Genomic DNA, 17,226 nt, shown 5'->3' with positions numbered 1-17,226 from the left:
GTATATAAACCGATAGCATATTACTGCAGGCTCCTATTACATAGCATGGTTCAGTTGGATCACAAACATTACTGTAACATCTGAATAACTCAAAAAATACTGCGAGTTAGTAAATGGATAACATTTGGGGAAATAATACACAATAAACACAGTACATAATATATTGCAGATGTTTCAGAATGTATAGTCTTTATTCACGGCTTGTATAACTTGTTCAAAAACCACGAAACAAACCCAAGCACTCTTTTCCACAATGCCAAGACAGTGCCAGCCAGTGAGTGATGAAGTCCAGGGGAGGAAGCAGTGACATGGTGAAAAACATTTTAGTTGCCTAGTGAGCCTATACCCTTATTAAATACATTTCACACAAAACATGTACAGAAAGTATCAAATTAGCTGTAACAAGTATGCTTTTGAAACTTCTGGAATATTCTGATGAAACACAAATATTAGGAATTAGTAGACAATGTAGGGGGCACACTGAATTATTTATTATGCTAAAATGTGAAACATTAATTTACCACATGGCAATGATCACAGGACAAGGAGAACATTGTTGAAATTAAAACTTCATTCAGTTGTCATTCTAGTAGTGTATATAAGAAAAAAAACTGCTTACAGTACACCAGGTAGAAATTCTTGAAGAACATAATTTCATAGCTTTTACAGGCAAAATATCATACACCTTGGTTCATAAAGATAAAGAAACAAAATTCTCACTGTGCCACCGTGTATAAACTTTGTTTCTACCATTATTTTATAAGCTGGTTTACAGAGTTATATGCATAAAGCAGAATAACTTTTTTTTTTTTTAAACAAATGAAAGGTTTCGTCATATTCAAAAGAACTGTCCCCAAGACATACAGACACAGACACATCCAGGACCCGTATGAAGTTGAAGAGAGGCATTGGCAGTGCAGAGACCACTCTGAGTGTCCAGTGTGCTGACAGCTGATAATCAGTGTGGCCACTCACACTTCCAGGGATTGGTCTCTGGACCTTTGAGACACTTTCCCAGCTTCTCGCAGCCTGCAGGAGCCCAGTTCTGTCGAGAGAAAGAAAGTTACAGAACATAAATATGCCATATTTTGTGAAATCAGTCATTGATGAAGGTTTAAGTTTACATGGTCTTTACGCATGGAATAATGGATTTCAGGAACCTTGTTTTCGGTAGGAGAAATGTCCTTTAGCCATCACTTTGGAAGAGTTTTAAAATCAAGAGCCACATGGGGGCAGTGTTACACTGTAACAAAATGCATTTATCTGGGAAAAGGCAATTGTTTCTATACATCAAATTTGTACTATACAGAACTACAGAGTACAGTATGTATTGAACGCTACCATATAATGTACAAACAAAATATAAATAAACACAAACTGCCTGATATTAGACAATACATTCATTATGTTCAGCCCAGTCAGTTCCCGATCAAATATTTTCACTTGGGAGGTTTGATACGTACATGGTTTTACGCTCTTTCTGGAAGATTCAGTCTTAATGTTCTTACCATTACTGCCAGGTCACACATGTTGAGCTGTGGCATTCCTGGAACCAGCTCCTTCCTGTGCTTCTCCACCACTGGGGAGATCTGCTTCAGCACAGCCTGGTACTCAGCACTGCTGACACTGGAACAGCAAGGAAACAAACTAGGAGAGTTAAGGCAAACAATTGCTGATGCACAAACAGCAGTGGCATTTGTCGCCCATATGTTGCCTTGTAAGTGCTGTGGCCACACAAGAGCTCTCTGGCAACAAAGCAATGCAAATCAATCAGGATTCATTGTTTAGTCATAATTTGTGTTCCTGAAAGCAGGGTCTGTAACAGTTACCCTACACTAGGGCTGTCTAATGCATGGCTCCCGAGCAATTTAAGGTTCACTGAGCTCCACAGTATGGCTCTCTTGATTAGGAGTTGAGGGCTGGACAATACATTTTGTTAGTTAAAATGCAAAAACAATACTGAATATTTTTCAGGCTCATGTATCCAAAAAGGTTGCTCTGTCTTAAATTATCTTTATATAAAACCAACTAAAGCAACAGAAAAAGAATCCCACATGATCATTGAAGCTGATGGTTCACTATGTGTTCTCAATTATGTGTTAAAGACACTAGTGAGCACCTCTGAGATTTATTAGCTTTATTAGATTTATTTGGCAAAATGCAGAGCTGACATGCGTTACACTTGCGCTCACTCAGCAGGACCTGTAGGTTTAAGTGGGGTGGAGGGGTTCAAAAAGAGAAATCACAGCAGAGCAATTACTCTGAATAATAATGTGAATGCTGGCAGCACCTGTGTCCGCCCCCCTCCCCGAGCTCTGATTGGCCTCCTGGGAGAGGGGTGTGCATGTGTGAGGTGAAGTGTCAATTAGTGTAATAACCCGAGGCACTGTCCACCTCACACCTCTGAATAAACTCCAGTTCTCCAGGGAACCTGAATTTACACCTCACAATAGCACCTACTTACCCTCTTCACACATCCACTCACTGCTGTAACACCGGTTTTATTTGGTTACTTGTCCTTATTATTTATTTTTTTTAACTCGTTGTTAACCAGCTACAGTACCATTGGAGTAGTAATCATTTGATTGGGTTACCTGGTATCAATAATCTGTTAACCTGAATTCTAACACTGTACAGTAGGTTGTTTATCTATAACTTCAAAAACACTCAATCATAGTCCTAGATTATAAGAGAGACGGTCTAGTAGACAAATGTTTCGGCTAGAGCCCTCAGCGGTGTAAAAAAAAAAAAAAAAACACACACACACACTTTGAAGGCAATTCCCTTTTTTAATCTCTGTTTTGCTTCCTAAAATATAACATTGAAATGGCCAACAATGTGATTCAGGGGCAAACGGTTTTCCAGGGCTGGCAGGAGGCGAGGGGGCGGGGTGTCATATCAGTTAAAACCATTTTTGGGGAATGTGGACAGTGAAGGTTGGCTTCCCGATAAATAAAGTAGCAGACACCAAGGAATCTAGAACAACAAGGTAAATTGGGGCAGCAGCGTGGAGTAGTGGTTAGGGCTCCGGACTCTTGGCAGGAGAGTCGTGGGTTCAATCCCAGGTGGGGTACACTGCTGCTGTACCCTTGAGCAAGGTACTTTACCTAGATTGCTCCAGTAAAAACCCAACTGTATAAATTGTATGTAAAAAATAATATGATATAATTGTAACAATTGTAAGTCGCCCTGGATAAGGGCATCTGCTAAGAAATTAATAATAATAAATTAATAATAATAACCCACTTCAACTTACTCTCTAGTCCAAGGTCGGGACTGTTGCTTGTTTTATTATATTTTGAGTTTTTGGTTTCCTGAGGTAGGAATAATAAAAAATACAGATGCGATCTAGTGATTTTTAATGCATAACACCCAAAGGGAGTGCAGGGAGTACATTTCAGCTTAGGTGTGCAGCTTGACTGATTACACACACACACACACACACACACACACACACACACACACACACACACACACACACACCACTGCATGGAGCTGAAGAGACAATCAAATAGCTCTGGCCTTTAACTCTCTCTCTTTCTCTCCTGGAAATTAAGTGATTCAGTGGTTCGGTGAAGGTTCCTGATTGCGGGTAAAACGCTTGTCTGCAGCAGATGAGGCTTCAGTGTGCATTAGCAACCGGCAGTGTGCGTGTGACTGGAGAACACACTATACCAAGAAAATAAAAAAAGACTCAGCAATTTAAATTAAAGCAAAATGTAAACTTATTACCTACAGTAGTATGCCATTTGGGGAGTGGGGCAGGTTGTTGATTGATAGCAATATAGGAACAATTAATTATATTGCCTTTTACTACTCTTTTCTGCAGTAATAATCTTTTGATATTAAGATAAGTTGTACTGTATAATTAGTTAGGGATGAAAAACATCATTTTATTTTTGTGCCATTTGTTGTTTAAAATGTATATTTTTAATAATACATGGATTTCTTTTAATATAAAATGACAAAAATCAAGCACAAGGCATGGTTCTGATTTTAAAATTGAATAGATTTGGGCAGATAATTTCAGTGTTTGGGGACATGGTTTTCTTGGGTACACATTACTAGCCCTAGGAACCAGCACTGGACACCTTCAGAGTAGACAATGAGAAATTGCTGCTGCCTTGCTGGGTAGCCGGCAGGCCTGTGTGTCCCTATTAGGAGCAGGTTTGACAGTGAGCGGAGCGTGAACAGTGTGACAGTGGGCTGGCTAATGGATGAGCCACCAGGGGCTTGCAGTAAATTAGCTCAGGTGGGACTTGGAAAATGGGTTTGAAGTAACATGACCTTGCGGTCACCCCTGCTGAGAGAAGCAGCTGAGCAGACGAGCGCATACCTCCACCTCACCCTCCCCCCTCTCCCTCCCCCCTACTCCAGGGACGCAGGTAATTCACCATTCCATCAAAACTATTGACTGTTTGTACAAAATAAAGGAGGAGGGAGAAGAAGGGCATGGGTTGATTAAGAAATAGCCATCATAGTTAGACTTCTGAAGGTCTTTCAGACAATCAGAGTGCCAGTTTCGCCAATTATGCCACAACATGTAACACACTTGACACAAACCGTGTTTTATTCTAAATATCGGTATGGTTATTTTAAAAAAATACCTGAGGCACCTTTTGGAATTCCCTTCAACTGCAAAGTAAATTGAAAACATTAACACCATAATCTCAGCCATTGAATGGTATTCTCTTCATCAACCTTTTCCCAATGGACAAAATAAAGTTTTTTATTAATAGAAACACTTTATAGTTGGATTTGTGTAACTTATATATTAACAAAGAAGCAGTATAGGACGGCAAGATTGTGTGTATGTATTATATTGAGGCTGGTATAGTATGAAAAATTCAGCAAATCGACTGTATGAATAGTTTAAAAGTACATGGTGAAACAAACCCAATTCTTGCACTCAAATTCAGCAGTACAGTATTAAACACTGAGTGGCCAACACCAGCAGAGCTGCAGTATTTTTTATTTTGTTTGTTTCTCAATTGCTTAAGACATACTTTGACTCAAAGTCGTTCGTCTTGGACAGGAGCAACTGGTAAATGCCTGTGATTATCAATCACTCAGAGATGTGCTTAATAAGCCAGGGTCTGATTGAGAGAATTGATTTCAACTCGTCTGACAAGCTCCTCCAGGAAAATAGATCAGAACCACAGACTACAGAGAGAACTGTATGTATCAATAACTGTCAAAAAGAAAGCCTTGCAGAATTTTGATCAGGTGTTTGGTGGCGTTGTGGGTTAATGCAAAAGCCTGTCAGCTCTGGAGGCCTGAGTTTAAATTCTTTTAGGTCTTTTAAGGCCCTCTGGGGACAGTCATCACAAAGCTCCCATACAATTCTCAAAAAGAGATACCCAGAACTTGAGACGGAGACTAAACTGCTCAACTTACCCCCCAAGGGATTGAACAATCAATTGATTGAGTAATATCTGACTTACAACATATACTTACTGGTATTACTGTGTAATGCTAATTAACAGTATTTTTTTATTACCTGAATACCATGAAATTCCCTCACCTGATTGATAATATTTGACCTAACTTGATATTTTCAAACCTGACTTGATACTGTCTTGTGTATTTACAGTAGCATTCCTTTCCTTACCTGGTTAGACATTCCTAGATATTCTTTTGCAATGGTGTACTAATCTTAACAGAATTCTTGTGTCTGATTGGGTATTATGTTTTCTTAGCTTGACCTCTCTTACCTGATTGGGTATTTCTCCCCCAGGTCCCGCCCTAAGTGGAAGATGATTGGCTGCTGGGTGTGCTCTTCTTGCGTGTGGCTGGTTACTACGGGTATGCTCTGCCCGGGACAGAAATCGATCCCCTGTACAAAGTGAAGAATTATATTACAGAATAAAATTTTAATAAAATGAAATAGGAAATGCTGCAGGCACTGCAATAACTTGTAAGAAGACAGTATTATGTTATAAGTATGTGAAGAACCAAAACTCTGAGATTACCTAAATGAATCACATGAGTACAATACGACTAGTTGCTGGAGGTATGCAACGAACCTACCCCCCAGGGGAAACAATTAAGAACTTGTGTTGAGTGCTGGTGGAAGAGATTCTTCTTCAATAGCCTCCCTTTGCTCCACCTCCTTGAATCAGGACAAAAAGCATGTGCGTACCAAATAAGGCTGACAAGAGCAATTTTTTAAAGACTCTTCGTCCTTACATCCTGTCCTGCAGGGCTCACTTCCCGGGACTGGGCAGCTGCACGCATATCTGACAGAAGTCAAACACCCGAGCCCATCCTTTGTCCTGTATGCTGCACAGCCCTACTGTAAAGAACAAACTCCTATCCTGCCGACTCTCAGGGCTAATAGGATGCCTTCAATCAGAAGGGTTGATTATACTTCAGCCATCATTACCAGGGTGCCAATGTGGAAAACACTGCTAATATTAACTGAGTGTTCAGCTGGAGGACTGGAGACATGCAGCCTCTGGGAGAGACCGGGCACACAGAACAAGAAACTGAGCAAGCAATATGCTGTGTCATGTTAAATATATTATCTTAAAAAAAACTTTAATTATCAAGGTAATTGAAAAAAGGGCAACGTTGAAGTTTCTTAAAAGATTAAATCGCTTCATATTAAATATTGTTTCGATTTTAATTGTCCTCTTACCTTATTTCAATTACTCAGATACTGTAAGTCTGCATTAATGTTCTCTGACCATGAGTTAAGGAACTGTTCTCTAGCTCAAGTTGCCTGCCATAGACAGAGGGGCCAGACTAGATCGGCCAGTGTCATTATATTGGTAAGCACCAGCACCACCTAGTGCACAGCAGTGTATTGCCAAAATCCCGCACGATTATCAATAGCGGGAATACAGACCTCGAGGAAAGTTGCTCAAACTTCCAAAACTCTGTTGACCGAACAAATCAGTCAGGCTTGCTACTGAATTCTACTAGCGTCTGAAAATTGGCCATGTGTCCATCTGCTCCATGAAAACTCGCCTCATGCCAATATAAAAACCCACAATCTTATATGCAACCGGATGACATTCTCAAATAATTCCTGATTACCATGGAGAAAATGTTGCAGTTTATGCTTTTACTACGCTTTACCACAGTTTTTACAATAATTTGGATGATTTAGAGACAGAGACTTTTTTCTTTTTCGGAAAGCCAATTCCAAGTTCTCCACCATCCAAGTAACACATAGGCAATCAAACGTCATTATTTGTGAAGTTCCACTCCAGCTCACATCAACTGATAAAGATGGGCTTTATTGATTCAGGAGCCCTTTAAGAGAGGGCAATTTACACGGACGACTGGGTGTAAAAAAAACAATCCTGCATTTAAAGGGGAAAAAAGACACAAAGCCTTATTTTCTGAAAATACACATCTGAAGCATTACCTTTGCATTCTGAGCTGTGATGTTGAGAAGGAGACTGTATAGACTTCTTTCTAGCAGATCAGTCATCTACACAATGTATTTCTATTTACTGCAAAAAGATGCACTTGCAAATGTTTTTTGTACTAAATTCTTTGGTAATTACGTTTCTCCTGTGGAATTGCTTGAGGAAGCATAAATCTGCATAGCTTTTAAACCTCTCAAAACTAAAACCAATCAGAAACTAAAACCATACCAATTACCTCCACAACGGAGGAAGATACAAAAAAAAAAAAACCAACAGAAATGGGACTTGATCTATGGAATCTCAGAATACTGCTATGTACCGAGTATGAAGCCAATATCTGAAAGCGTTAGGTCTTTATCATCCGGAAACAAAAAAAAAGTCAATATGATGTTAAAAATGAAGGCAAATCCTACCCTGTCCTGGAAATCTAATGGTTTTGAGAAAATCCTATTAAACCAGTAGCTGGTAAGTATTATAGAACCATTAATAATATCAACATCCATCCAACCGCAGTTTGATTTTAAAAACAAAACTAAAGCAATAAGCAGACCACATATTGCTGTTATACTGAACACCTAACATTAAAACAGTCCATTTACAAACCCTATGTATCTGTGGTTTAATTAAAAGGCACTATCGAGGCTGTAAGAACTGTAAATAAAAAAAATTAAAATCAGACATGTGTTATTTCCTGGCAATACAGCTCAGCTACAAATTACCTTGGGATTTTTCATGTGAAAAGTGTGTCTAGCACTTACAGTAAATTTAGACAACAGACAGTCTTGCATTAACCACATAGCCCACAATGCAAGTGATAATGGAAAGGGCAGAGACAGCATTTATGAAACACGGTAGATTAGTAACATTTATATCCCCACAGCAAGGACAGAAAGACATTATTGGGGTCAGTTAGTACAACAAGTATTCAACATCCAAAAGCATGTAGAATAGCACCTCCTAACAAATGCACGTCATCATGGTTTCATCACAATGAGAAGACAAGCAGATCACAATATATATAGTCTTCAATATCTCAGCCAATCAGGTTGATCAGTTCTGTGAAAAGTAGATCACTGTGATATACCCTTTCTAAAAAAAAAGAAAGAAAAAAGAAAAGGAAATAGCCCCTCACAATCACAAGTATCAGTTTGGTACCATACACACAAACAGAAGACAATCTCACCTTCTTAAACTCCTCCCATGAGTTGCTCCATGTCCAATAGTGTGCCTTGTACAGCCCCATCCTCACTGCCATCATCTCGTTGCCACGATAATAGAAGATGGGTCTGTTGGGTGTGTAATGGGATTGGTGACTGGATTCCTCAGATAACCTGACAGGTTTATTAAAATAACCCTGACCAGACGTTCTCTCTTTATGTCATTTCGGACTGTGCGGAAAACCTTTTTCTATGGGGGTGGTCGCCTTGTTTCACATCAAGTTTCCTTGATGTGAAACACGTTGCACAGCCAATAACACAGTCTGAGGGCACGTCGGGTGGGAAAGACAATTACAAAGGGCAACATGCATAGTTTCTTTTATAACAATATTCTGTCTCTGTCAATGAAGGCTGCTAATGATCACAGTGCTGGATCCTTAAACATGGCCTAATACTTAGACCTGTTTTATCAGGGGTATTTAGGGATGTTAATAAAAGGAGGGTGGGGGGGGGGGGGTGATTAAAGATTATAGACTATCAGGATCTGCAGTTAAGATCATTATTACAGACCCCCTAGGTGTGTATCCACCCTATTGAACAATGCCCCAGGTCAGCATGGACAGCTCCAGTCCAGGGACTCACCGCTCGATGATGCGGTTCTCCAGAAGGACGTGGGTCAGGTCCAGGCCATCAAGTTCCCTGTCAGTTGGAGGCTGCAGTCCAGCTAGAGACAGGCTGGTGGTGAACAGGTCCATCACACTCCCCAACTGGTAGCTCACCTACAATGAATAATAACAATCATAATTGTACTACTACTACTACGACTACTACTAATACATAACAACAAGTATATAACAAATGGTCAGAGCTACACAACTGAAGCTATCATTAAAAAGTAGATGAACATGACTTAAATCAATCAAAAATGTGTGTAACTGACATCCACCTCTTTGTATCCCCAGATTCTGTTACACTCAATAAGTAATGCTAAAGAACACCCTGATCAAGTTTTATCACAATTGCATAAGCAGTTAAACTCTCAAGTGGGACGCATACGTATGTAGGCACGGAGCCTTCACTAATATCCCTGTCGCATACTGTACAGCATTCATAAAGTAGCATTCCTCTTCTGCACCAGTGGATAAACCTTCAATCATATACAGTAACAAGTGGCTTCACTTGATCTTGAATAATCGTGATCAAATCCCAATGGGAGGTTGTAAACAAGCCGGTAAGTCAAAAAATTCTGCTTTGCAAGGCAAACTAGGAATGTAGTAAACACCAAGGTATCTCGTTTTAGCACTGGAAATGATTATAGTACACTGCAGCTTTAAAAAAATACCCAACACAAGAGCAGTCTTTTTTTTTTTTTTTTAATCCAATGTCTTGATTATGTTTTTAACCAGTCTTCTCAATAATCTCCACTCCCAGGTTTATTATAAACCACACAAATGTCTCTGTAAATTAAAAAAAATAAAAATAAAAAGAAGCAAAGAAATGGAACTATAGTTGGTTTTTATCAGAGTTCCCCAGCCCTGGAGAAACCTTTTTTTTATTTATAAACTTTTGAACTATTTTCAGATAAAATGGCATTTTTTCACTGTCATCCTTGAACTTTCATTCCATTCTCTCCTGAGCAATCCTTTGAGGGAAGCGGCGCTTGCACAATCAGATAGCCCTATCTGCACCCAACAGACACGGCTCTATCGGCAGCCAGCACACCACCAGCCAGATGCAAATTAATCCTTTTTCTCCTCCAGCCATTGCACAAGTAAGAAAGGGACCTGCAACGCATTCCTTTATCTGCGCTTTACAGCTTTTTAAATAAGGGTAAAAAAAAATAATAAAATCAAAAGAGGAAATTTAATAAAGCCGACTACAAGATACTACTAACCACCTCACCCTTCCTAAAAATGAAACATTTGAAACCATGAAAACACATTTTAGGATGCTTCTTTTTTCAAGTTTATTTTTTTATTTTTAATAACCCTTTTTGGAAGTTATCACAAGAAGCAGACCAGCTATCCCTGTCTAATTTATTCTGACTGTGTCTCCCAGGAGATAAACCCAACAAAAGGGATTGTGATGCTGGCTTTGGGGCAATAGCAACCCTGCCTTCCTAGTCTTACCAGGGGAATGCAAACCACACATTCCAATCTCTTGGTAACCTCCTTTTGTATGGAAGAGGGTATAGTCTGTGTCTTTTACCCCTTTCCAAATTACGTGACTATGGAAAAAAATCTCACATAAGACTTTATTAGTCAGACTAGATTTAGCAGGGTCCTATTCTCAGTACCTACCTGGTCATTTCAATAATGTACTTGAAGCCCAGGGCTGGGTGCAGGACTAGAAAGAGTGTCAAACCCTGTTACCTCACCTGAAGGAACCTAGTTCTAGGCTTAGTGTCCACTCAAGCAAATAAAAACTACTGGCATTGAAGTAATCATGTCATTGGGCACAAACTGAATAATTGGCTCTGCATAAATCTGAAGTTAAATGAATGTTTTGAGTTGTTCCCTTTCAATTGAGCTTTGTTAACTTTAAGTAAATTCTGAAAGTACTATACACAAGACAGCAGCTCTTTCTTTTAGGTTGGTCTACACTATTACAGTTCCCAGTTCTCACTGTGCCAGACAAGATATTAAACTGTGACATTCACCTAGCCCACAGTAAACCAGACTGTGACTACATGGGTTAAATGGGGTTCGAACTGGAAAAGAACTCTAGTAACGAAAGCATGGAGACTCCAATATGAACAGACCAACATACAGAGAATTTTCAAAGTGAAGAAAACATATTAAGAATGGAGTATTAAAACTACTCAAGGACAAGGGGGCAGTGATAATTATTAAATAGTAGGAAATGCACATTTAAATGTCCAGATGAGGCAATTATCCCTTAATGCACACTTAAGGTACATTTTGGTTGCCTTCCATGAATGTGTCGATTTTAAAAGCAACTGTGAGATGAGAACACAATGATATCAGAGCAAATGATAGAATGGCAAATGTTATTCCTTAACTACAGGGACCTAGCTATTGCACCTGCAACCTTCTGCATTGATGTACTGTGTTTTACCCTATTCCATTCTGTGCATGGCAGATTTAGCTACAGCAGCCCCTTATTACAGCTCTATCCAGTCTCGGCAAACACACAAACAGATTAAATGCTTAAGACTCTTGACCGGAGGGTCGTGGGTTCAATCCCAGGTGGAGGACACTGCTGCTGTACCCTTGAGCAAGGTACTTTACCTAGATTGCTCCAGTAAAAACCCAACTGTATAAATGGGTAATTGTATGTAAAAATAATGTGATATGTGAAATAATGTATAATGTGATATCTTGTAACAATTGTAAGTCGCCCTGGATAAGGGCGTCTGCTAAGAAATAAATAATAATAATAATAATAATAATAATAATAATAATAATAATAATAATAATAATAATAATAATAATAATAATAATAATAATAATAATAATAATAATAATAATAATAATAATAATAATAAGACTTTTCACCCCACCCATCAGTGTGGAGTAGTGGTTAGGGCTCTGGACTCTTGACCGGAGGGTTGTGGGTTCAATCCCCAGTGGGGGACACTGCTGTTGTACCCTTGAGCAAGGTACTTTACCTAGATTGCTCCAGTAAAAACCCAACTGTATAAATGGGTAATTGTATATAAAAATAATGTGATATCTGTATAATGTGAAATAATGTATAATGTGATATGTTGTAACAATTGTAAGTCGCCCTGGATAAGGGCGTCTGATAAGAAATAAATAATAATAATAAATAATAATAATACTTGCTGGACAACCCACATTAACACTGTCTTATTATGTGACTTCCTTCTTTCTTTGGTAACATTACTACATTACAGCACAGTTATCTAAAATGAAAACAAGGGCTCACCTGCCCAGCTTTTATGTGCCCAGGCCACCATGCAATCGCTGGCTCTCTCATTCCACCTTCAAATGTTGTCTCTTTCCCACACAGGAAAGGTCCATTGCTGCCAGCTTGGGGAACAGGCAACAATATAGTAGTAATAACATATTGGTATGAGAAACTCAATAGCGAGCTGCAGAACAGAGGTCAATAACAATCAAGGATTCATGGCTGCATGGTGGTCATTTATTAAGAGGTGAAAGATCAAGGAGAGGTCTAATGCTCACAGTCTGCACTGAGTACAGGAGGTTGAAGGAACTATAACAGGACACATCAATCTCCAATGTCCCACCATACTGTTCCATTTTACACTGGCATATAATTCCTCAATGTCTGTTCATTACATACAATACATGACAGTACTTTAGGGACACACACATTCCTCCTCACCTTTGAATCAACATCTGGCTCACACACACACTAAAGGGATTTGTGGATACCTTGCAAAGGGCCTGACATCAGAGCAGCACCATTATCTGATGTGAAAAACACAAAGGTGTTTTCTGAGATTCCCTGGGTCTGCAGCTCCTTCAGAATGAGCCCCACGCTGTGGTCGATTTCCATCACTGCGTCTCCGTATCTGGGTAAAAAAAGAACAGGGCTGCCAATCTCTTAAAAGTGTCTTGTGTGTTGACTAAGTAGCAAACAACACCCCTTCTTAAAGAAGTGCTAACCAAGATTTGAAAATGCTTTTTTTATATATTCTTAGCACTGGCAATATATTAATGATGGATACAATTTTCTTCTGGTGAAGAAGATGTCGTACAAGATGTTGTATACATTATTTGATACTCACCGCCCTCTCTGGCTTTTGCCAATGAATTTTTCCGAGGCGTAGACTGGTGCATGGGTTGAATCGATTGCCCAGTACATGAAGAATCGTTGATGGGAGGCGGCCTGTCTCCTAATATAGCCGAGAGCTTCCTGCCAATACAAAAAGCAGTTAGTGGGACATGCTGGAACTCCAATCAAAATCCGAATAAAATGTCTACTGGTTGCATTTAAACGTGGATCTCAAAGAATTCACCTCTAGATAGAGCTGTGTGAGATTAGATTCCCCTGTTTTCCTATTAATCATGAAGTCTTCATAATACCTGAAAATGTTAAGAGTTGCATGGTGTTATTGCCAATCTTGCATGGCGGATTCTAATTAGCCAAAATGTCCATAGAATACAAAGAATCCCTTTATTGCACATACGTATTGTTTCTCAATTAGATTTTCTCAGCTAAAAACTTCAAGGAGCCATAACTACGGCTTTAAATTAGGGTTAGAAACATTGTTTTTTAAACCAAATATAGTAATAATACAATGCTATATGCAGGACACATCAATGAGGTTTTCGTTTTCAAGGGATATTCTTTGCTAACATACCTTCCCACCATTTCGGAGTTGTTGTACACTGGGATGTTTGGGGTTTCCTCTTTGCTGCTGTAGGGGCCGAAGTGACAGTTTGGAGCCCCGAACCACTCGTCAAAGCCGTGCTGCAGGGGGAGGAACTGCGGCCTGTGCCCCAGGTGCCTGAAGAGATTATGAAAATTAGCAATACATATTCGAGCTCACAGTCATTTCAAATTGGGTGCCAAGTGCCATGTGATGCCAATAAATAATATGCCAGCCTTTCATCTCTGAAGACCTGTCTTTAAATCTAACAAGTTACGAGGGAAATGAGCCTGGTGGTCTCAGTTTAGCACCAAGCACACAGTAGCTAGTCCACATCACAAAACCACCACAAAACTGAAAACAACTGTCAATAAACAGACACAAAGGAATTATATACCAGTGTAAAATGGAACAGTATAATGGAACATTGGAGATTGATGTGTCCTGTTATATTTCCTTCTGCCTCCTGTACTGAGTGCAGACTATGAGCATTAGATCTCTCCTAGATCTAACCTTTTATTAGCACAAAAAAAGCTTACCATTTACCAATGATCTTACTGACGTAGCCGGCTTTCTTTAGCATTTCTGGAATCAGAATCTCCTCCTTTGGGATCCCTCCCACGATCTGCTGGGGGGTGTACGCTGGAAAGACATGTCACTGTTAGAATACTGTGATGGAACACTTCATATCTCTTTTAATCGATAGTTTTTATTCTTCTTATAGCACAGATACCTTTGCCGTATCCTGTGTTGTCCGTACTATAACAATATTTTTCATTTCAACATAATCACGACTCTTAATGTTTTTACTCATACATCAAGATCATATGTCACCTGAGGAATACGTTTCTAAACTTCCAGGGATAATTTATTTTAGAAACTGTGTAGTGTATCCAGATTATGCTCCCTCCTGCAACAATGCTCTTTTTCTATCCCCACAATACGCCACCCATTTCAATCAAAGCACCATCATCGTTGTAGGAGGGAGCATGATCTGGACAGACAACAACGTTTATAAGAGATATTCTCTTTCTCCTGGCCAACCGAGTTGAATTATGTGATGTGTGAATAAAACCTAACAATAAATAATAATGCTCAACATTTCAAGTAATGGGGCATCTATTCTCAATTCATTTGCTCTACTATATTCTTGAACATGAAAACTATCAGTTAATTTATAAAACTAGAATTGATTGTTTAATTCCTTTGCTTAAGGACTTTTAAATCTCCATCTCAATCTGTGACAATAAAATAGTTGTTTTTTTTTACGTTGCAGTGCATTAGAGTCTGTTTTTTTTTGTGTGTATAGTGTTCTTTTTTAAAATGAAAGATTATTAACAATACGTTGAATAAGAATACGTAAATGAGTTGCATTCAGGGTGATAGACCCTATGATAATCTGAATTTATCTGGTATAAAAAGTAATACACTCCATAAACTGCAAGCAACTCTCACCATTTCTCGCGTGACCATTGGTGCTGTAGAATCCATTCCTGATTGGCAGACGACCGGTTAGCAGTGCAGCTCTTGCTGTAAAAAAAAAAAAAAAGCCTCAACTGCAGCATTCTACCCACCAGGGGGCACTACTTGCTATGCAAAAATTTTAAGTCAATAAAAACAGGTTGAAATTTTAAATGAAAATTGATATCTGCCTCAATAATTGCAGTTTTGTACAGGATTCAGGGAGAATGAGAATATTTTAATACTGTAAATTTAAGATGCATTAGCTGACATGCATGAGGGTTTATAGTAGGCATGCATCAAATAGATATCATGGACTGACTCTTATTTGCTTAAATATTAATTAGAAAAAAAGAAAGAACCCCAATGGCAGATCTACATTTACATAGTGAGTTTATTCAAATTCCCAAATTAGGTCTAATTAGCATATTCCAATAGGGCATTATCCTTATTAGCATAATGAGTATTTACACTATCCCCCTTGCAGATAGGGCTTACTGTTTTAAAATTATTCATTGAAATATGAGAAAAGGGATTTCAGAAGACAACAGTCCCCATATAATTACTATTACTGGTCCCCCGATTACCCATATTGCAAAACTGCTGTAAAAAAAACCCTCACTGACTGTGAAAAAGAAACTCAATAAAATAGCACACTTGTACCTAGATTTACAATTGTTTGCATATGAAAGGTGTTTGTTTTCTAGCTATTCAGTCGCTTTATATGGCTGGTTGTAGTGAAGCTGGTTAGGGTAATGGAATATGTGGTGTTGTTTGAATAAGGATACCAGAAAGAAGACATTGTGCTAATGCACAGGGCAAACAAAGCTGTGTGGTCATCTCTTTGAGTGGGGCAGGTATCAGATATTCAAATTGTGCATTTGTATTTTACACTGAAATGTCAACTACATGATTTACTCACATGGAGAGCAAAGAGGATTTGCTGAGTAGAAATTGGGAAAGAGCATTCCTTCTGCAGCCATCCGGTCCAAATTCGGGGTCTCCTTTGAAGGCTCACCAAACACTCCCAGATCGCCCCAACCCATCTGCAACCAAGCAATCATCAACCCTACTGTTAAAACAAACATAACCTGATGCCACCGGTCCAAAAGCTTTCCGTGCAGCAAGGTCCAGGTGCTGTTGCACAGAGAGTAAATCTACTATTTTTTCTTTCAAACTAAGGGGGCGATTGGTAGTAATAGTCGTAATAGAACTCGAGCAGCAGTCACTATAACCAGCAAATCTGAAGCATTTGTGATCCATATGTATGCCGAAAGAGGAGTTTTCCAGAAATCCTGGTAAGCTTCCCAGAGGTTGAGACTGGGACACTCATTTACTGCACTGATACCCAGCAACAGTCACTTTACTTTGGAATAAGCACCACAGGGTTTAAATAAACAGTTCCATTACAGTCTCTTGAGCCAGCCTGCCCAGTTGAAAAAACACACTACCAGTTCTGTACATTGCTTCCAACAGGGTGATTTGAGACTCAACTTTTGTGGGAGATGGGACTAGGATCAAATGTTACATTTGAAATGAGTTTACAAAAATCTTTAATAAGGGACTTTACTGAGTAAATCCGAACTACGGGGCAGCTCGTTTCTAAATTACCGGATGTCCTTTATTTGATGCTATTCCAAGTAACTTCTTAAATTTCATACTTAAAAACAAATAATAATAATAATAATAATAATAAAATCTACTTACGTCATCCATAAGCATAATGATAATGTTTGGAGCCGAGCCATTGCTCAATACCTTTGACGTACAGCTACATATAAAACTGCAGATTATAATTAAACTACTCTGAATGAATTTTAAATCCATTGCAATTTGCTCAGTAGACGGAAAGGAAATCATGTGACAGTCACATTGAAGGGAGATCACGTGAAAAGGGACGTTT

General features: G+C 38.9%; 1 protein-coding gene across 1 annotated transcript; it reads right to left on the bottom strand.

Moving 5' to 3' along the window:
* Positions 1–163: 163 nt before the first annotated feature.
* On the bottom strand, positions 164–17,220 carry galns (galactosamine (N-acetyl)-6-sulfatase). Its single transcript, XM_034041675.2, has 14 exons — positions 17,031–17,220; positions 16,246–16,369; positions 15,318–15,392; positions 14,402–14,504; positions 13,854–14,000; positions 13,509–13,575; positions 13,278–13,405; positions 12,922–13,061; positions 12,449–12,552; positions 9,179–9,315; positions 8,563–8,665; positions 5,715–5,836; positions 1,509–1,626; positions 164–1,045 (listed from the first exon to the last, which is right to left on the bottom strand). Exons 1-14 carry the CDS (start codon positions 17,181–17,183, stop codon positions 959–961), a joined length of 1,608 nt encoding a protein of 535 aa, XP_033897566.2. The 5' UTR covers positions 17,184–17,220; the 3' UTR covers positions 164–958.
* Positions 17,221–17,226: the final 6 nt, after the last annotated feature.

Source organism: Acipenser ruthenus, chromosome 20, assembly GCF_902713425.1.
Source record: "Acipenser ruthenus chromosome 20, fAciRut3.2 maternal haplotype, whole genome shotgun sequence".
NCBI classification, from domain to species: Eukaryota; Metazoa; Chordata; class Actinopteri; order Acipenseriformes; family Acipenseridae; genus Acipenser; species Acipenser ruthenus.
This window is presented reverse-complemented; position numbering and strand designations above follow the sequence as displayed.